Source organism: Lissotriton helveticus, chromosome 12 (assembly GCF_964261635.1).
Source record: "Lissotriton helveticus chromosome 12, aLisHel1.1, whole genome shotgun sequence".
NCBI lineage: Eukaryota > Metazoa > Chordata > Amphibia > Caudata > Salamandridae > Lissotriton > Lissotriton helveticus.
Genome location: NC_136073.1, coordinates 333570628 through 333593447, shown reverse-complemented (window position 1 = coordinate 333593447; position 22820 = coordinate 333570628). Strand labels below are relative to the sequence as shown.

The 22820-nt window shown below is 44.4% G+C and overlaps 1 protein-coding gene across 3 annotated transcripts in view; it reads left to right on the top strand.

The window, feature by feature from the left end:
- The window catches only part of LOC144799793 (uncharacterized), a 436537-nt gene that overhangs the window by 114796 nt on the left and 298921 nt on the right, over window positions 1-22820 (top strand). For 2 of the 3 annotated variants that reach the window (XM_078671345.1, XM_078671344.1), the window contains exon 2: window positions 22024-22200. The exons of the other annotated variant lie outside the window; for it this stretch is intronic. In XM_078671345.1, the coding sequence (XP_078527471.1) occupies window positions 22024-22200 (177 nt within the window). The remainder of the gene's footprint in view (window positions 1-22023; window positions 22201-22820) is intronic. 3 annotated transcript variants of the gene reach the window in all.

The window sequence follows — 22820 nt, the reverse complement described above, 5'->3', positions numbered from 1 at the left end:
TCCGCCTTGAGAATTCATCAAAAGTTTTGGGGGCCCCGACTCCTGCAGGCTTCTGGTGGGGAGCGGCTGCCATGATTGCTTGCGGAATGACCACGACGGAGCTACGAGATGGTGGTGCTCTCATGCTGACGCCAGTTTAGTCTGAAACATCCAGAAACAAGGTGGGGCTTTCATTGTTTGGGAAAAAAAAGAAAAGTTTTCATCCAATGAAAAGTGTTGTTTTAGGTCATATGATCAAGCCTTCCATCATTAGGAAACCAAAAGTAAAATGAACCAATGAAAAGTTTTATAAACAAGTCACATGACCTGTTATGCGGCATAGGGTATAAAATGCGGAGAAAATACGTTGGCACGTGAGGCAGCGTCAGTAGCGGACCGATGTGCGAATAGGCCGAAGGCAATACAACGCGCCAAGATCCGGATGGCACCAAGGTGGTGTCCAGCAAGTTGCAGCACTGGTGTGGCCATCCTACAATGCTGAAAGTCGGCGTGGGGCGCCCCGTTGGCCTGTGAATTTGCGTCAGTAGCGGACCGATGTGCGAATAGGCCGAAGGCAGCACAACGCGCCAAGATCCGGATGGCACCGAGGTGGTGTCTAGTAAGTTGCCGCACTGGTGTGGCCATCCAACAATGCTGAAAGTCGGCGTGGGGCGCCCCGTTGGCCTGTGAGATGGCGTCAGTAGCGGACCGATGTGTGAACAGGCCGAAGGCAGCACAACGCGCCAAGATCCGGATGGCACCGAGGTGGTGTCTAGTAAGTTGTCGCACTTCTGTGGCCATCCTACAATGTTGAAAGTCGGCGTGGGGCGCCCCGTTGGCCTGTGAGATGGCGTCAGTAGCGGACCGATGTGCGAATGGGGCCAAAGGCAGCGCAACAATATTTTCTGACTGACACCACAAGGCGCTGAGATGCCAAGATCCGGATGGCACCGAGGTGATGTCTAAGTTGCGGACTGATGTGCGAATGGGGCCAAAGGCAGCGTAACAATATTTTTTGTATGGAAGATACCACTAGGCGTTGAGATGCCAAGATTCGGATGGCACCGAGGTGATGTCTAGCAAGTTGCTGTACTGGTGTGGTCATCCTACAATGCTGAAACTCGGCGTGGGTCGCCCCATTAGCCTGTGAGATGGCGTCAGTAGCGGACCGATGTGCGAATAGGCCGAAGGCTGCACAACGCGCCAAGATCCGGATGTCACCGTGGTGGTTTCATAGTTGAGAGGCACTTCATCTGCAGTGGGGCGCCGAGATCCGGATGGCACCGAGGTGATGTCTAGCAAGTTGCTGTACTGGTGTGGTCATTCTACAATGCTGAAAGTCGGCGTGGGGTGCCCCATTAGCCTGTGAGATGGCGTCAGTAGCGGACTGATGTGCGAATGGGGCCAAAGGCAGCGCAACAATATTTTCTGAAGAGAAGACACCAAAAGGTGCTGAGATTCCAAGATCCGGATGGCACCGAGGTGGTGTCTAGCAAGCTATGCAGTTGAGTTGTGTGCGCACTTGCGGCGAATAGGTCGAAGGCAGCATAACAATGTTTTTTGAATAGAAGACACCACAAGGCGTTGAGATTCGGTTACCACCGAGGTGATGTCTAGCAAGTTGCCGCACTGGTGTGGCCATCCTACAATACTGCTCCGAATAACGGCGTGGGGTGCCCGAAGGGGGGGGGAGCCGGCGTGAATGGGCCTTCCTAGGTGGAGGCTCGTCTGCTGTAGTAGGGGGCCCCTTTACCGTTTCAGTTGCCATTCAGCTGAGTTTCGGCTGCTCTTGATGCTACAGCGACAGGCGGCTGCAAGAGTACTCTCAAAATGGCGGCCTGTTCTTTGGATTTGGGCCTGGTCCACTAAAATGGCCCTGGGACACCTTAGAACTCGGACGCTCGATTTTTTTTCCTTTCCTGTACATGCAAAAAAAGGTAAATGCCCGGTACGTTACACGCTTCATCTGCCACGATGAACTCTCCAGAGGAACCGAAAAAAAATATAGTTGTGGTAACTATACCATGCATCGTCATATGGAGAGGTGGCACCAATTAATTATAGTGCTGCATAAAAGAGAGATTTGGAGGAGAACCCCTGACCTGCTAGTACATTCATCAAAGAAGTGGCACTGAGAGCTTCAGAGGCAAGGGAAGCGGTCCCAAATATTTAGAAGAACTTTGGAAAGATTAAAATGACATGTTTAGATTGTGGCAAATTAATTTCATGTGGACAGATGAGTGTTACTCTAATAAATACAGCATATAAACATCATCATAGTCGATGGTTGGTAGAGACATTTTGACTATATCCTGGACCTGCCCGTCCTCGAACAAAATGGCGCCGGAATAAATGGGACTCGTAACTCCTTGTTGTGTACTGGTTGCAGAACCTTGAAATCACGAGATACGTATGCAGTTTTGAAGCACATGGCGGGCGGGGACGAGAATTGATTGACTATTTCGACATCCCTATTGATATTAAGTTCTGATGTGTTATTAATTACTGTACTGTTGAAAGTTCGAATTAACGTCACCCATGGTACTTGCCCGCAAATGTATATCTAGATAATTTTATTGTAACTGGCCCTGTCGTATTTTAATTATAAAATGTACATCCACCGATTCCGTAACTGTTAGACACCTTAGTTCTTGCAACCTAATGGCCCGCCCGTTACGTTCCTCTACAGTGTAAATGTCTATTCATCATATACGATTACAGTTTGCTCTGTGGCAGGCCCACGTGGTTATAGGCTCGTATTTGTATAATGAAATTTTCACAATAAAGGTTTTTAAAAGAAAACATGGTAGTAGTATATACATTGGTAAAGTTTTTAATAATAGTGACTGTTTTAGAATCATTAAAAGGCAAGTGAAATAAAGCAGACCAATTACATGAAGGGTAAAAGGTATAATACGAAGGAACGCAGTAAAGATAAATGGTCAAGGGCTGTTGTGTTTTCTATTCCTGCAACATAAAGTGATCGATAAGAATCTCATATTCAGGCGTATCGGCGACTAAGACAGCAGGTCGACCCTCTTTTGCTCAACGGCTCCGTCATGGGACGACGAAACGCTCTTTTTCTCGAAAAAAGAATATATTTTACTTGCAGGACAGTTGTAAAATTTCCGGGAAAGTACATTAGCCTGGAACATTATAACATATATTTAAGAAAAAATAATGTTCGGAAGTAATGAAAAGCGTAATTTTTAGGTCATATGACCAAGCCTTTCATCATTACAATAAGAAAAGTAAAATGAACCAATGAAAAGTTTTATTAACAAGTCACATGACTTGTTATGCTTACGTTACGCGCTGCGCGCCCCGGATGACTTCCGGATGCGCTAACGCGGCGCGTCATATGACGCATTACGCGACAACGCAGGTCCAGAATATAGTCAAAATGTCTCCACCAACCAGCGGTCGGAACACAACCCCTTTCAGCAGGCTAAATAGTTCTGTTAAATGACAACAGAAGGGACAGGCAACAAGAACCATCAGTCAAAGAGGGGAGGGCTAGTTCTTCTCTACCGGGTTACATTGGGGCGCTACCGGAACTGATCGAATTGGTAGTCTACAGTGTTTCTGGATGTTTCAGACTGAAGCTGGGGTTAGCATGAGAGCAGCACCATTTCGTAGCTCCGTCGTGGTCATTCCGCAACCAATCATGGCAGCCGTTCTTTATCGTTATTTTGGGCGGGGTGGGTGGCGGAGCCGAGCTGTTTTGCAGCCATCATTGTGTGGAGTTCAGTTCATCTCACTAGTTTTGTATTTGTTATGAGGGGTTGTTCCTAATGTTTCTATTTTAGCGAGGTCAAAAAGAGATCCCATTGGTGGCCTACTGATTTTGCTCGATTCCTTTTCTTTTTTTTTACACGATTTTTCGTTATCTGCAAAGACTAAACAGAGTATTGCGACTCTGTGTTTGTTTGTAAATAGAGAATGAACCAAAGAGAACTAATTCTAAAACAGTAAATACTTGGATAACAATCAATCAAATGGAGAGAGAAGCAGGCACGACGGATTACAACGGGGGCAAAGGCCTGCGTTAACTACCTTTCACTATCTGCAAAGAGAGAGTACTCCTAATAGAAATGAGGGGGGGGGGCACCATTCAAAGCAGATCAGTGTGCATAAACACGAAAATGTTTTCACTTACCACGTACTTGACATTCGACAGCTTATGATATTTGCTATTAAAAAACCATTGAAATTCACTGAAAAAACCATAGGTTATAGACCATATATAGTTAGGAATTAGCATTTACAAAACCTTGAAAATTCACTGAAAAAACCATAGGTTATAGACCATATATAGTTAGGAATTAGCATTTAAAAAACCTTATTTTACTCACACAAAACCATTGAAATTCCATATATAGTTAGTTGCACTAACTATATATTGCGCACCCGCAATCCACTGCTGATCATGTCACATATTACATCATTCATGACATGGTCAGTGACATCACTGATGACATCACTGATGACATCTCAAATGACATCACTGATGACATCACTGATGACATCTCATTTGACATCATTCTTGTGCTAATACGATAAACCTCTTCAGACTCTAATATAACCTTAGATACACTCAGTGTATACAGACACTCACACACTGCCACTCATCCATGGAGTTACTCACACACCCAGTCAGTCATGCAAAGAAACAATCTCACCTCCATTTCTTCAACTATACAGTTAAACACACCTTACTTATTGAAACATATACTAACACATATTTACTCTCTTATACAATCCCTGATACAAGTTCACAATGATCGATACAACCACTCACTCATTCAGTGGCTCTCATGCACAGTTATTTAGCATTGTGTGTAGGAGCCATCTTGGTCAGATACACTTCTGTCTTTCATCGGCCAAAGACCTAAATTGTTCAAAGTTGAGGTTAACTTGAAGCAATCCTTTGTGATTATAGCTAATACAGTTACAGCCATCTGAGGAATTTTCCATTGTTGGTTCTCCATATCAAGCCAGTCTTCCTCCTCTAATGGAGCAAGCATGTTAACAATAAACTCTCCTGCTGCTAACAGCCAAGTTGATTTTATATTGACTGGTCTTAATACATTTAGGGTATCAATTGAGTGCTCTATTGTAGCTCTTTTTCAATCAGGTTTGCATTTATATATTTGCTACCACCAGATACCTTATTAGTCGATTTTTACCAGTATTTACCTTAATGGATGGTGCATGCTTTAGTATAATAATTTCAACATTGAATTCTGACAAGATATTTTGCTGTTAGCCTCAGCTGGTTTTGTACATAAATCGATACTCCGCCAAGGGGACGACTGCCTCTTTCTAAATTTCGTGCTGGAGATTGATACTCTGTGTAATCAGGCAAGTGATTTTGAAGTGTTTGCTAGGTTTCTTGTATGCATAATATATTAAAAGATCATACATAGTGTAAATACACAGACCAAGATATCCGTTTTTTATAACCCCTTATGTTCCAAGAGCACATAGTGAACAAGGTTATTTCTTGACATAAGACTATATCAGGGTTGATGGTGGATAGCATCAGATAGCCTGTCACAGTTTTTTCTTGAAGATTTTTAAGAAAATATTCCTTTCTACCTGATGCAAGGTCCATACACATTGCTATATTGTTCCCTGGGGTTAAAGTTACTCTATCGAAATGGCCAATTGTTCCACGGAAGACAAACGATCACAACGAGGCTGATCTAGTGCCTTGTATTTTGCTCTTTTTCCAATTAGCAGACTCAAAAATTGATAGGTACTTAACCCTGGCTGGATGGACAGTTCTTACTCGCCATTCTTCCAGCCTATATATTTCTGCTACAATACGTGGGTATTATGTTCTTTTTCAAGAATCGAATCTCTGTTCTTTCGTTCACATCTCCTGTGAAGCCTGGAAAAATAGCAATAAAGTCAATATTGTTTGAGGTTATATTTGTCAGCTTTGGTATCGCCAATAATAGTTTTAGTATGTTTCCTCTATTCAAAATATACTCCTTGCCTCACAAAGTATTTTCAAGATAAAGTGTTATACTATCTATACTCTGTGAGTCCTGGTCTGGGCCAGTGGGCTCCCTGGTGAATTGTTGCGTTACCATAGCACTGTGTATAGATGCTGATCCTGTAATGTATGGAATTGGCAATTGGCAGATGGAGCAAGCAAAGAAAGAGATGCCACCTGCAACCTTTCTTCTCGAGTAGCTCTTTCAACCTTGCTCTTGATTTTTTAAACGTAAGCAGGGGGATTATTATTACAAAGTTGAAACATCTCAAATTGACTGTTGGACGCTGGAATAGACAGGAAGAGGGGTGCAACCTGCAACATTTCTTCTTGTGAAACATTTTCATTCTTGCTCTTCTTTTTTGAGTCATTAGCAAGGGAATATTTGATGCACTGATATGCTAATTGATTTTTACTGCTTGATGGCTCTGTTACATCCTGGCCTATCCAAGCTACAGGTTCCATACCATTTATTATCGTATGGGCATTTCAATGATCTGTTTGTGATGCTCAGGAAAGTTGACAGCTATCTTTCTGATTATTTCCTGGCATTTAAAGTGAAGGCAATCTTAACATCTTTACCTGGAATGCAAAAGACACCTTTGTCAGTTGGGGCAGAAGGTGAGTATTGTTGTTTCCTCTTAGTTTGTGCCTTTGGATTTCTCAGCTTCTAAGCCCCTACCTGCTCTCAAACCACACAGTGAGATTGGACGATTGGGGCCTCCTGATCCTCATCACTTTGTAGTGACCTAGGCTGAATTGTTGTGCTTGAGACCGCGTCCTTGCCTTGGCTGTCAATAACATTGCCATTTACAGAAGAATTTGAGTTGGTTGCAGTGGCGACCGGCAAAGTTATGAGCGGTGGGGCGGTGAGGGGGTAAAGTTGACAGACTAGGGGTTAGTTAAAATTCAATCAAAAAATAGATAAAACCACTTACCTTGTGCTCGCTGACTCAAACCAGCTTCGCTGATTCGGCGGTGTGGCGAGCGCAAGATAAGTGGTTTAAAAAAAAATATATCATTTTTAACCACTCCGCATCTGTCTACATTCCCCCACCCAGCTTTGCCCCGCATCACTGCTCTTACCTGTACCAGTCGCTGCTAGTTGGTGGGCACATCACAGTTCAATCCCATTTTAGAACAAGCATTTGCAATGCAAAAGGTCTAGCATTTGCAAGAATTTGATCTATTGGCATTGTAAAAGACAATCCCTTTTATTTTGTGTTTTTAAAACCAGCAAGCATGTGTAAACACACACTTTTTACTCATAGTCGGTGCATTGTCTGGCCTTGACTTGCAGCCAATTCTTTTCCGAGATATTTAGATGCCACATAAATCATGTCACATACATCATGCCACCCAAAGGGTAGAGTAGTGAATTCTATCCACAAATTCTCAAAAGGAATCCTACAAGAACATATATCCATGCACCTCACGGTGTTCTTTCTATTTTTGGGTGAGAGATGAATAATTTAGAATATAAATATAAAATAACGTTTTGGTACAAATTGGTTTCAATATCATAGTAGCAATGATGTATTTGACAAAAAACACTTTAATGTGCCATGCAAAAGGATTGCTGACAATGTATACAACTCACTGTAGAAACAGCTACAGGATAGTGTATGTATTTAATAGCAGAAAGTTTATTTTCTACTCTATGTAAAATTATTGAAATGGGCCGATTTCGATTAGGCTATCACATCTGAAACTGTATATAGTCCTGTATCATCAACTTTCGAGATAAAGAATCAATTTATGTATTATCAAATCACAATGAGATATTGATAAGAATGCCGTTTGCGTCTACATGTGATATTTTAATTATGTTTTTGTGCATACATTATTATTAAACTAGTAAACTAAGAATGGCTTCTAATGGCATGTACCTAATCCAGTAAGCGCCTCAATAATGTAGCTGAGTATGCGGGAACGGCAAAAAAGCACGTTTACATTTCAATAGTAAAAACAAACAGAAGCAAACCAGGATAAAAAGTAGTTAGGTTTACTGCAATTGATTGAAGGAACAGATGACGGCATATGTGCACTGTGAAGCCAGGCTATATAAATGAAGGTGTCCTTGTATAATGTAACTGGTGCGCGTGTCAAGCGCTCTGATACCTCCGGGTCGAGTTGGAACTATATAAAACTGCAACTTCAAAAGAAAATAGGGTTTGTGGAGGGGGCAGGGAGTGATTCCACCTAAGATAAATCAGGGTAAATTTAGGGGTGATGTGAGTTTGTTGGGTAGGTAATTAATTGAATCCACTGGAGTGTAATTGTATTTTGGGTATGGTAAAACTTTGGCAAGAGAATGCTAAATTATACCACCATAGGTACTGGGCTGTTGGAATGGAGAACATGTCAGCAAGAGGTTACAGCCTCAAAATGCGGGCAACTTAGCAGTTGTGACAAAAAAAAAGGTCTAGATAGATTGTTAACTGGCACACAGTGCATGTTTTGCAGACATTTAAATGCGTTCCTGATAAATGTCTGATGTGCCTGCTTCAGAGAAGAAAAACATCAAAGCCTTGCAACTTTGTAAAAGGGGGGGTGGTGCACACTCGCAGCTGGGGTTGTGCAGTCTGCAGAGCAGACAACATGCTGCCCGGAAGGTCGGATGCTCAACAGGTAGGCCTCTCTGTGCAGGGGCTGCAGCTCGTCGAACACGTAGGTGCTCTTGCCCTCATGTGCAGCCCCTGAGCCCTGATTAAGGGCCCTGGCAGAGGGTGCGACTGCAGAGCAGACCTGGCCCTCAGCCTCCATCCGCCACCTGGCAGCGGGGAATGAAGATGTACTTCAGGCAGAAGTACATGCATGCTGCTAGAGAAAGTTATGTCTTTCTACCACTATACTAGTTTTTTTCCATAATTTTCTTCTAAGGCTTTTAAAGCTTCAGAATAAACATCTATGGACGCATCGTTGGAACTGGTTTCACTAGTTTCACTACTTTCATCCACAGTATCAACATTGGTAGATACTACTCGATTTATTACAGGTAAGGTTTTTAGAACTTTCCTTCCTTCTACCCCTAAGTTGTGTTTCAGTAAACCAAACTTCCTAGAAGGTAAGAATACATCTCCTCCAATAGCTTCTAAGTAGGTTTCAAATGATTCGGACCAATCTTCCCAATTCATGGAAGGAGAACCAGGATTTTGTAGGAATTTGGGAGGAGCTGTAACAGAAGAGTTAACATCCATAATGATTAAATTCACTTACTCTCTATGCATTAGAAATATTCTGAAACAATGTATATATATAAAAAAAAAAATTAAAATAATTAATGTAGTCACCGATGTCAGCTGGAAAAAAAACCTAAAATAATTAATGTAGTCACCGATGTCAGCTGGAATAAGTTGGAGTAGTTCAAATTTACTTCATTTCATTAGAAAATACTGTATGTAATGTTTGATTATTTGACTGATTTTTTTTTTTTGTTCAGTATATGCAGAAATATAAATGTATGTTGTAATTAAATCTGTTCAAATGTTTCATACGATTCTTTTTCCCAAATGTATGAGTTCACTTGCTTTAATGCCTGTTGATTTTATAAGCAAAACGATATTCCTTTAAAAGTTGTTTAAAGCTTTGTGTTGTTCGTTATTAAGATTCTGCTGTTGTGCTTCACAATTTAGTTTAAATACAAAAGGTTTTGTCTCGTTAAAATTTGAGCAAAACGATGTTTTCAATTTGCGATTTGCCGATATACACTATTTGTGTATAGTTGTCATGGCAATTGAAGATGGCCGCCATGCGTCGGGAACGAGTGCGTGATGATGCCTAGTGTGATTCAAGACGTTAAGACGCGATGATGCACAACGTGGATCAGAGAGTTTTGACGAATGTTTAGATACGCGTGCAGCGCTTTTGAAAGTCAACAGAGCGCGCGTGTGAAGATGCGTAATTAAACATTGCAACGAAGTTGTTCTTCAACATTAACGATTTTCAGCATGTGAGTTTCTTTTATAAGACAACAGTATTTTTCGATTTACGGTTGAAATGTAAGAAGATTACGTTTAAGTTTTAAATTGAAGTACATATTCAGGCGTTTGCAGTGAAATGACGTTATAGTTGTTTAAAGAATTAAGCAGGTTAAATTTTGCTGAAGTCGTTTTTTTTTTTTAGTTAAAGTTAGTTTGATTCAAAGGTACCTTGTAATTTGTAGTTGTCAGCCGTAGGGGTTGAAAAATGTTCAGGAGGTTGAAGAAATTTTCATCATCAGTAATTCTTCACAGGTTCATTCATTTCTTTATAAATTCGATATAAAGAATCTTCAAGTCGATCCCATCCTCGTGGCCACTGAAATGACTTGATATACGCAGATAGTTGATGTAAATTAGGTTTAATCATCAATTCAACCCCATAGGCAATCAAGGACCTACTCCTTCAGCAACCAAGTAATTCTCCTCTCTGCCACCTGGATTCCACATTCCAGAATCCAGTAAGCAATGTATTGTAACATTGGTATTTAAAGGAACATAGATTATTTATAAGATATAACAAAAGGCACCTGTTGTGATGCTAGTTTTTAAATTACATCGCCCCACTGTCGAAGAAAACACAATTCTGTTTCCCCCAAATCTTTTTCAATTATGGCCTTTTTAGTTTTTTGTAGGTATAATACTCTTGAGTCCTGAGGTTCCGGGGAGAGGGCTAAGTTTAAATGTATAAATATTGGTTTTAGTTTGTTCCTTTTTTGGGGCAAATTTGTTTTTCTTAATCAATGTGCATACATTTGAAAGTTGGTGGGAATAGGTATACTTATTTGAAAACAAATCCTTGAGCTTGATAGTGGGCCCTAAGAGGAAAGTAATTAAACATCATTTTTTCCTATCTGGATTGTGAAAAAAACTAGCATATTCTATGGAGAGAAGAGATCAATACCCCTTTCCAACACTTTCACCATTAAAAATTACCGCAAGGTTCCAGAGAATACTGTGAGGGCGCAGGTCCTACCGCAGTGACGAGCGACATCGGAAAGTAAAAATTAAAAAAGGTTTCTCCCACACAACAGCCGAAGAACGAAAGTGTAAAGAAACTGCAGGGCGCCACCCCACGTAGAGGGCGTGGCGCCGTTAGTGGCAGCCAAAGGGCCGCCTATGCAGGGAATCACTTCCGGGTCGCACGACCCGGAAGTGATAGCAAAAGGGACAGGAGGAAGTACGTCACGAGCTATAGGAATACCCCGGATGCAATTAGAGAGGGTGCGAGGCTTGAAAAGCCAGCGCCCAGCTTTATGGCCCCCTCTTTGTCTGCTGACCGCCCAGGAGTCGGACGTCGCGGAAGGAAGTCACCGGCAGGACCGTCGCGGTGGCTGTGTGTGCGCGAAGATCAGTCTGACTTTGTGGAGCAGGTGAGTGGGCCTCGCAGTGTGGCTGTGGGTATGTTAGTGGTGCGAGCTATCCATGCGCGTGTGCTTGCATGGAGCGCGAGTCGTTGATGGCGAGCGAGGGTGGGGGGCAGGGAATGCCCATTGCGTGTGTGAGCCTGCCCTTAGCGGATCCGGTATGCTGGGGGAGCGGATCCGACGATAGAGGGGGCCAAAGCGTATGCGCGTGAGGATAGCGTAGCGTTATTGACGCGGAGTAATTAAATTGCAAAAATGCTGAAATAGCCGGAATAGCAGATTACATGCAGATCGCAGCGCGCCTCCTTGGTTTAAGCAGCCGTCATATCGGAATCGGAGCATGCGTCTTAAAAGCCGAGCGCTCAGCATTGGTCCGGTCAGATGCCCTCCCCCCGCGGCCAGCGAGTGTTTATAAATGGAGATTGCTTTGCATATCGGAAGCGGAGCGCGCGGCTTTAAAGCAGAAGCGCTCAGCTTGGGTCGGGTCGAATGCCCTCCCCCCGCGGCCAGCGAGTGTTTTAACAAGTGTGAGCCCTATGTGCATTATGGCAGATCTGATCTAGGAGAGCCTCTAATTGAGAAATACAGCTGGTTCTCTTGTAACTATCTGCCCCTCTCAGCTTCCTAGGATCACCGTACGATAGAGGGCATGGGAAGGAAGCTTAGTAGACCTGGCCTGGAAATGGCTTGAAAGGGTAATTTTATTTCAAGACCTAGCAGCAGTCTTAGAATGTGCACTCCTGGGCCTATCTCTATCGACCCCCTCATCATTCTATTAAAATGTAGTCCTTTTCAATTTATTAATAGCATTAGTTATTTCTATTGTTCTTTACGGGAATAGTCGCAAACTTAAATGTCTTAATTAGTCCTTCAAAATTTCTTGGGATTTCATAATTCACCTGTCCGGAAACATTATTTTGAGGTTTATGTACAATCATATCATATCATTTTCCAGGTAATAAATCCTCCGTCATTCTGGGCAAAAGTTCAGCATCTGCATGGTGGTCGAGCAGGTTTCAATCTGGCGGCTAATCCAGATGCATGTTATGTCATTTAAAGTGGTGATAACACATTTCTATCTTTTAAGTGCAGAATGCCGCCTAAACGGCCATCGAAAGGCAAAGGGGCCCCGGCCAAAAGAGATGACTACCTCGCACTAACAGAGCTGTTGGAGTTTACGAAGGAAAAAGGTGTGGATTGGGCGTTAAAGACAATGAGAGAATGGGCAAGAGCGGACGCACAAGAGGAAAGAGGGCGAGGCAAGCGAACTCGGCGTACACCGGAAAGGTTTAAAGAGGCGACTAAAGAGAAGCGACCCAGGGCAGCAGAGCCCCAACCAGCATCCTCAGGTGAGAAGGAGGTGCTAGAGACAATAGACTTGAGCCCGAACACGAATAAGGACAATGGCGCGCTTGAGAGAAATCCCGCTCTTTCTAATGCTGCGCAGATGGGAGTGGCGCTCGTCGCTTATGCGGAGGCGCCCGGCTCTCATGCACCCTTACCGCCAGTGGTCGCACAACCGGGTAGCGGAATAGCATAAGTTTGGGTGCAGTTTGGAGGAGTGGAGCAAATTACCAGGGATGCTGTTAACTAATTCACATGGTCAGGCAATCAGTAATGGCCCTGCTAGCACGATGGTACCCTCCACAGCATACCCGGGATGTCCAATACTGATGGGCCCTTTCCCGAATGTGGGAAGTGCATCCCAGTCTCCAACAGCAAGCACCGGCGCAAATTTGGTAGGGCCATCAGGTACCCATATGCAAGGGGGGCCGGGCTGCAGATGGCGGGTCAGCCGACTTTAGCGTACAGCCCGTTAATATACGGCTCCGCATCCTTGACGTTATCGCCATCCACGGGGATCACTTGGCCTGTACCCGCAGACATCAAAGAAAAGATACTAAAGGGCGAATATGTTGATGTGTTTGACCTTATTAATGCAGGTGTCGCCCAGGTAAAGCCAGAGGAGGTAAGGAAGGCGAGTACAAACAGAGGAAGGTATGGGTAGACTGGTCTTTAAAGAATTGGATCACAGGATTTTCCATTTATACCGCCATTATGTTGGAGAAGTACCCCGCGTTGGGCCCTCAGATAATCAGTTATATATCATTGATACATGGGGTGGCCTCAGAGTTCCCAGGCGTGGGGTGGTTAAAATATGATAACAAATTCAGACAAATGAAAGCAGTACACACAGAGATAGCATGGGATCAACGTGAGACCAATTTATGGCACACAGTTTTTTATTCCTCCCCATCGGTGCCCAAGACCAGTTCCTCTTCACAGAATCAGTCCTTTCGGAGCGACAGGGGGCAGGAGATAAAAAACAGGCCTGCTGGCTGTACAACAAAAATGAGTGTAACAGGGGGACCATGTGCAAGTTTAAACACTGCTGCTCCTACTGTGGGGGGCAGTCTCATCCAGAGATCAAATGCTTTAAGAAATCAGGAAACCCAAGAGAGCAGCCGGCCCATGCCACTCCAAAAGGTAGGCCAAGTCAGACATCCGACAAGTCTGCCAACTCCCATTAAGACACATGTTCTGACACACCTCCATAGCAAATATGACAAACTAGAGGAGGCTCAGTTTCTACACAATGGCTTTACGTCCGGTTTCCGTATCCCGTCTTCAGCTACCCCCACCAGTTTCCCGCCTTGCAATCAGAGCTCGGTGCTCCATAACATGGAAGCAGCACAAAATAAGATCATGAAAGAGGTTGCCTTGGGGCGGGTAGCGGGTCCATTCACACAACTTCCAAATCCTGATCTAGTCTGCTCTCCCCTGGGGCTGGTTCCTAAAAAAGAGAAAGGGAAATTCCGTCTGATACATAATTTATCAAGCCCCCCAGGTCTATCCGTCAATTACAAGCTGGACCCAGATCTCTGCACGGTGCGTTATACAACGTTTGACACCGCTATTGAAAAGCTACAGGCCTTGGGGGAAGGGGCCTTAATGGCCAAGTCCGATATTGAGGCTGCATTTAGGCTCCTCCCAGTTCACCCGGAGGATACTAAGTTCTTGGGCTTCACCTTCAAAGAGGAGTATTTCATTGATCTGTGCATGCCCATGGGCTGTTCAATCGCTTGTGCAGTTTTTGAGACGTTTGCCAGGTTTTTAGAATGGGCGGTGGAACAATTCCTTACTTCTGACAAATCCCACGCAGTTGTACACTACTTAGATGATTTTCTATTTCTCGGTCCTAAGGGTTCGCAGTCATGCAGGAAGGCCCTGCTGGGCTTCCAACACTTGGCTAAAGCCCTGGGAGTACCACTAGCAGCAGAAAAAACAGAAGGGCCGACTACCTGCCTGACATTCCTAGGCATTGAAATCGATACCAGAGAAGGGGTTTGCAGGCTACCTAGGTCAAAAGTGGCTGCCTTCAGGGCTGCTATTGACGACTGCTTGAAGTCAAGGAAAGTTACATTACACCAGCTACAGGTCTTGGTAGGGCAACTGAACTTCGCCTTGAGGGTCATACTGATGGGTAGGGCCTTTTCCAGGAGCATAGCAAGGGCAATGTCAGGGCTTCGCGCAAAGCACCATAGAGTTAGGCTGTCAGCCGATGTGAGGAAGGACTTGAGTATTTGGAAAGACTTCCTAGAGAACTTTAATGGTTCTGTGATATGGCGGACGCCTACCTCCTCGAATGCGGAACTTGAACTGTTCACAGATGCGGCTGGGAGTGTGGGTTTTGGAGCAATCTTGGGCCCCAGGTGGTGCATGCAGTACTGGCCTGAAGAATGGGCACAACAGGGTCTGACACGCAATGTTACTTACTTGGAACTGTTCCCCATAGTGGTGGCGTTGCACTTGTGGGGAGATACGCTTGCAAACAGACACATTGTATTCTGGTCAGACAGCATGTCAGTGATTATGGCTATTAACAACCAGAGAGCATCTTGCACATGGGTGCTGCGCCTATTAAAAGAATTAGTGTTGCAATGTCTGAGGCGCAATGTACATTTTACTGCAAGACATGTGCCTGGGATAGAGAACCAAGCCGCTGACTCCTTGTCCCGTTTTAAGTAGACAGAATTCCGCACGCATTGGCCACAAGCAGAGAGGAGCATGACAGCCTTCCCAGCGGGGCTATGGAAGTTTGGTGCCCCGCAGCCTCCGAGTTGATATCCGCATCCCTGGCTCCCAAGACTAAGAGTATTTACTCTTATCAAGTGTACTTAAGAGGGGCGGGTCTAGTTGATGCATTTTTACCCTTGAGCGTATTGGGTTTTATAGTACACCAGAGAGGAAGTGGGACGTCAGTGGCGATGATAAAGAGGCAACTGTCAGCATTGGCATTCTATGCGGGCTTAAGGGGGGTAGCAGACCCAACGAAGGACCAGAGAGTGAGGAGAGCCGTGAAGGGTTGGGAACGTTTAACCCCGGGGGAGAAGGATTCAAGAAGACCCATAGACGTGAGCAGGTTGGTGAATATCTTGGAGACACTGCCTATGATTTGCTTCTCCCCTTATGAAACCCAGCTATTTAGGGTAGCATACGTGCTAGCCTTTTGTGGGGCACTTAGGATCTCTGAGTTGCTCCCTGCCTCTAAGGCGGATAGGGAAGGGGGCTTAAAGTGTGAGGACCTGATGGAGTCAGAAGACGTCCTGAGAGTCAGGGTTCGGAGATCAAAAGCAGATCCCTTAGGCAGGGGGGCATGGATACAATTAGGCAGGGCAGCTGGGGAGTCTTACTGCCCAGTTAGGCTGACAAGGGAATTTATGCAAACCAGGCCTCAAGGGGGCGATGACAGAGTATTGCTGCATAGGAACGGTTTACCCCTCACCAAATTCCAGTTCACAAGGGTAGTTAAATTGACCCTGGCAAGGATGGGCGTTGACCCGGCTGATTTCACATCCCATTCCTTCCGTATCGGGGCAGCAACAACAGCAGCAGGCCTGGGACTGCCAGAAGAGACGATTAAGAGATTAGGGCGTTGGAAGTCAGCATGTTATGAACGTTATGTGCGTCCGCAGTTAGTATGAGTGTCATCGCCTTAACCCCCCTTCCCCTCTTATTGTTCAAAGCCGGTTCTGACCTTTTATTCATTTCAATATTTACCCTAGGTACTACATCCCAAAGAATCCAAATATGTTGGTGCGGCCATTCATTTATTCGCTGGGCGGGGTTGGTCTTCAAGAAATTGCTCTAGAGAAAGGCTCAAGAGGCGCAAGGATGGGACCACCATTGGGTAGGGGTAGGCGGTCAACACCTAGCCGACGTCCAGAATGACTTACGGGCGGCCATGAGCAGAGGCATGCCCCCCACAGATGTATTGGTGTTGCACTGTGGAGGCAACGACATGATCCCGGAGGGAAGGAGGGTGGTGAAAGAGTCTTTGTTTACTACACTAGCGGCAATCAGAAATATTGTACCGAATGCCATGTTGCTATGGTCCGAAGTCATTCCGCGGCAGACATGGTCGCGGGGCGCACCCACGAAGGCGGTGAATAAGTCAGTCAAAAGATTAAACCAGTCTGTGGCCGAAATACTTCAGAAATCTAGCATTCGCACCATTCGGCACAAGCTAATACAAACGTCAAGGCTGGAACTGTACACTGCAGACGGAGTGCACCTCTCAGAGGCGGGCAGTGAACTATTTATACAAACAGTTTTAGGGGCCATTTCAGAAGTTCTCGAGAGCAGGGGGGGAGGTCGAGCCTGCCAGTAAGCGCCTCGCCCTGTGGCGGGGTCTTGGACAAGAGGTATCACAGGGACTTCTTTGGTCAGTGCCAGTTTTTACCCCAGAACAGGTCTTAAAAATCATCATGGGCTCCGGGCTGGCGGGAGAGTTGGGGCTGACCTGCTGGTGGCCCTGGATCCTCTAGCCCTACCCTGGAAGCGGCTGGTTGCCACAAGTGGTGGCAGATAATTTACCTGCGGCTCTGTTGACCGGAAGGTGGTTAACTTAAGGAGAGCAGGCTAACTTGGTTGTGGCCTGCTGGCACAGCCCGGAGGTCAACCAAGAGCCCATTGGAGAACGGGCTGTAAATAGATAAATATGTATATACGTGTGAGTATTTGAATACTGTGATGTGAAAATAATTTTGAGAGTTTTAAATAAAGAAATGGAGGTCAATGGAGTAATTGGCCTGTGAACTTATCTAAATAAAAATATACACACTGCGAAAACCAAGCAAGACTCAGGTGTCTCTTTTGAGATAGGACTAAATGTGTTGGGGGAGGGTGTGCACTTTGTATGCCATCTATGCAGGGCACCACCCCACGTAGAGGGCGTGGCGCCGTTAGTGGCAGCCAAAGGGCCGCCTATGCAGGGATTCACTTCCGGGTCGCACGACCCGGAAGTGATAGCAAAAGGGACAGGAGGAAGTACGTCACGAGCTATAGGAATACCCCGGATGCAATTAGAGAGGGCGCAAGGCTTGAAAAGTCAGCGCCCAGCTTTATGGCCCCCTCTTTGTCTGCTGACCGCCCAGGAGTCGGACGTCGCGGAAGGAAGTCACCCACCCACCCATCCCAGAACTAGGGCTTCAGGCAGGGGCGGTTGCGGGGTCTTGGACAAGAGGTATCACAGGGACTTCTTTGGTCAGTGCCAGTTTTTACCCCAGAACAGGTCTTAAAAATCATCATGGGCTCCGGGACGGCGGGAGAGTTGGGGCTGACCTGCTGGTGGCCCTGGATCCTCTAGCCCTACCCTGGAAGCTGCTGGTTGCCACAAGTGGTGGCAGATTATTTACCTGCGGCTCTGTTGACCGGAAGGTGGTTAACTTAAGGAGAGCTGGCTAACTTGGTTGTGGCCTGCTGGCACAGCCCGAAGGTCAACCAAGAGCCCATTGGAGAACGGGCTGTAAATAGATAAATATGTATATACGTGTGAGTATTTGAATACTGTGATGTGAAAATAATTTGGAGAGTTTTAAATAAAGAAATGGAGGTCAATGGAGTAATTGGCCTGTGAACTTATCTTAATAAAAATATACACACTGTGAAAACCAAGCAAGACTCAGGTGTCTCTTTTGAGATGGGACTAAATGTGTTGGGGGAGGGTGTGCACTTTGTATTCCATCTATGTTCTTTACCGGTGCGCCTCAGCCTTACATGGAAGTGACGTATCGTCAAACCCAATGAGTTAGGAGGTAGTAAAGAAGAGCAACAGTGGAGTGAACAAGTGGGAAAAAGTTGCTGTTATTGATTAAGCAGGTCTTGCAGAGAGTGCATACACGCTGTAGCTCGACCTAAAAAACGGGGAACATAATTTGACCCAAAACAGCTTTCTGCTGTGACTTTTTTTGATTTTGTTCGATCATTTTTTCTTTTTTCTTGATAAAAGAATTGAACGCTTGGGGCGCCTTCATTTACGCAAGTTCCTTTTACCATTGCTTTTTGTGCTACAGTAGGTCCTCTCTTTTCCAAGTTTTATTAGCTACAATGAATTCTTCCTTTGATACCACTGTTTCTTTTGATAGATTAAAGCATATGTTGCACTTGCTGTGCCTCATATGTTTCTAACTTTTCTGTTTTATGAATGCAAACCTTACATTTTTTATTAGCTGGAATTTGTGTATTATTTATTCCTGGTTGACTCTCTTCCAATGCCCTTCCTGCTGCAAAGTCCTGAGTGAATGATGATCTCCTTTTAGATTATGAAACTAATTTCTCAGATCTAAGATTAAGGATAAAATAATTGTTGGAGGGTTTGCTATTTTTTTTAAAGCATGGGAGCAAAAGAAGCTTGTCTCCGTGCCCTGGGCAGATCGTAAGACATGCGTAATAAAATGATTCATATTATCTAATTTCTTATCGATATCTTTTGTGGATTCTGCCACATTTTTCAGGATTATAATTTGCATACAGAGTTTGTCTGTGTGCAGCATGGCCACTTGCCCAATAGAATAAAAAGCTTGTTCCACCGATCTCCACCAAGTACTTGCCTCCACGTGAGGCTTGGACAGTGGATGCACTTGAGAAAGAGGGTCATGTTCAGGAAATATTTTGTTTGGCCTAGTTTCAAAAGTCTCAGCACATATCGGTACATTTGGAGATTTGGAGATTGAATCTGTCAAAGAAATAGTGAAAACACCTGTATGATCCTTTAGACCTGCATGCCTTCAGACATTTTCCCCCCCAATTGCAAGCAGTAATCCCTGACCACTGCTGTCATACCGGCTATGACTATTTGGACTATGGGAGATAGTGGAAGTCCTGGGGCTCTTGTATAATGTTCCTCACGACCATTTGAAATGCTATCACTACTTTGAGGTACATATGTCTTAACCTCCTAAACAAATGAACCATAGATGTTATATATTTAGGCAAGGTGATAGCACTGCCAACATCACCAGTAAGCACAGAATGTTCTGTTTTGAACAATGGTTGTTTCTCATTGGTCACATGGTCAAACCCTAACTCATTGAAAGTGCATTTAACTAATTTTGGTGGCAGTGACGTTGGCAAGCCTACATTGTGTGTTGTCCTCACTAAAATCAAAGTCTATCAAGGAAACAGGGGGCTGGTTGACTCCCACGGGAGTCTCCTCCAGTATCTTACATTTAAAATGTTTTTGATGCCCACTTCCTGGCCGATTGTCATTTTGCATCGATCAAGGTTCTGAGTACCTGAGAAATCTGGAGAAATCCTCTCAGCAGATTGAGGCTGAAGGTTAATCAAAGTATCTTGTTCAGCGACAGCAATGTAGACCTCACCAACATCCAGGTGCTACTGGCACTTTTTTGTACCTGTTTTCCTTTTCCTCCCCAAGCTTCTGTAAGTGCTTTTATTATTTGACGGAATTGAACTGCAAGTGTGTATTCATGCATAGTAGCTACTTACTAAGGATGTCAGAACAACAACGCACTGTAACGGTTCAGTGGTCTGTACAACAGTCTGTACTCTGCAAGTTGCAAATTGTGTGTCACAGGCAAAAACAAATCTTGAAGTGATGTTTTGAAATGGGGAAGTGAGGCGATAAACAAAGTAAGGGGGGAGCATGCACAAGTCCTACTAGTTACCTCCTAGCCTCCGTTGGACCTCCACTGCCCCCTTGGTGGGACCAGGCTCAACCCAATGTGACATGCACCACGCACCACCTTACCCCACTCCTCAGCTGTCCTTCTGCTGAGACGACTCTGGTGCACCCCGATCCGCCAGGTCCAAGTCCAGGTCCTACCAGACTCGAAAATACTCCGACATGACAATACCACTCTATATATTCTCCCGCCTGCCCTTTGAACACCCATGGCTTGGCAGTAAACAAGGCAGGCAGGCTATTGCAATGGCCGACCCACTTCTGTGTTTGTTCTGGTGGTACGCTTGCTGGTAAAAACCACCCTCCTCAAGAGGCCCGACCACACACCACCGATGACAACCAACAGCCGACTGACCAGCTAGGACAGACACGGCCATGCACCGACAGTAGTCACAGCAGTGGTTAGGTAAATTGAAGGAGGGGCAAAGACCAGAGGAGGAAGCTATTTTAGAATATTTAATTCAGTTTAACATTATTTCTTATGAGGTTTATTATAAGTTTCTGTCCCCATTCATTTCTACGGGTGGGTGTTAGGGTATCAGTGGTTGACCATGTGTGATGCTGGGCTTTCTACTGTTTCTTTTTGGCAGTAGTAACTTACACTCCTAAATGTGTCTGTACCCTCTTTTTCAGTGGATGGAGAAATGCAAATCTACAGCTTCTAGTAATTTTTACATTCATACTTTGTGAATAGCCAAAGTACTAAATTTACTCAAAACTGTAATAGTAAATTACACATGTAAAATACGCACAAGAGTAAGTTAATTTTGTAAATAGCCCTACTACAACACCCGTGCTTTACTAATGGAGCACCTCCCTGCTGCAGAGTAACGAATGGCAGTGGTTTGCTCTGCCTTGCATTATTCTAGATTTATCAAGCCACGCAGGGCCACACAAGGTGGCCATGAGCAGCTTGATCTGTAAACAGGCCAACAAGCTGAATGGGCATGGAGAGGACGTTTCAGTGTACATGAGTATTTGTGGTTCTGCATGACTATGAGTATACATATACAGAATTCTCCATATGTGTGACATAGAATTTTCACTGAACATGTTTACTAATATAAGATGGAACGACGTTGGCAACATTGCCAAATTCTGGACATTCTGCTATGCAGGGAGGCATGAGGACCGATTCTGCATTCGTACAGTTTGGAAATAACACATTTCCAAAGTAGGGGTTTGTTTTTGAAAATGTAAAATCTAAGTACATGATATGCCAGAATTGTTCTCTATGCACATGGACTGCCTGTGAGCTGGCGGTTGTACAGAAACTTGGCCTGCCATGAAGTTGTTTCTAATGCTAAAGCTGGAAAAACCTCTACCATTGGACACATCTAAATAAGGCAGGGGACCCAAAAGACGGTAGTCAAGAAATCCATCTTTTTAAAGCAGATATTACATTACCTACCAATATATGCACAATCATGGATTTGGAACAGGAGTCTGCTGTTCAAATTAATCTGGGAGAGTGTGCTTTTACGGCCTTTTGGCGACAGTGGTTAAAATAAAACCTTACATTGCAATGCATTACTTCAAAAGGTCTGATACTATAAATAAAGGAAAGATTCTCTGTGCTTGCAAACCCTGTCTCTCGTCCCTGCACTGAGATATTATTGCCTGTTTCTTACATGTTGTAGAAAATAAGGAAAATACATGTTGTTTATAAGAAAAATTACTCCTAACTAAATCCACTTATTATCGTAGTTTACAGATGAATATTTAAGGAAAATTCCAGCTGCTGATTGGCCCAAAGTTATAGTTGTGGCAGATGGATCCTGCGGAGAATCAAGTTCGCTCCTAGGAATCACATCAGATTACCTCGTGGAATCGTGTAATGCTTACGGGGCAAATGCAGCGCTGGAGAGACCTGATCAACGACAGGTAACACAAGGCAAAGGACAAACTCCACACACGCATCTTGTGCCTACACTGTAAAAAGCTGAGCACTTTAGTTTAATTGAGATTGTGGCTGCTTCTGCTTATGGGGGTTTCCTAACTGTGCTTGAGTAACAGAGCACCCCGAGAACTGGCCTATACTGGGGCAAGAGTGATTAGATTCTTGATGACAGAGAGCAATGTGTACAGAGGAATAATTTCCTGTCATTTATTATCATTTGCTTGTTGAAGATGGAAGAGAAACAGTGCTTTAGTGAAGCTGAAGTGGCAGGCTAATACAACACGTTTTTCTTAGCATACCACTAGTACATACAGGAGCTTTGGTTCAGAGAATTTTCTGGATGTCCTTTTCACCCCAACCAACACATGCGCACTTTCATATATTTTGTATAACACAGTCCTCTGTAAATAGACCTTACAACATACATATACCCCTCCTACAAAGATATTTGGCCATCAACTGGACATCAACAGCACTCAATCCCCTACAGAAACTATTGTTCCAATCTGCTCATACTCATAAAGCATACAGTAGACTGATCTCTCCTCCCTTAATGACCAACACTGCTTCAAAGCTATATAGTTGGCACAGCAGTGCCAAATGA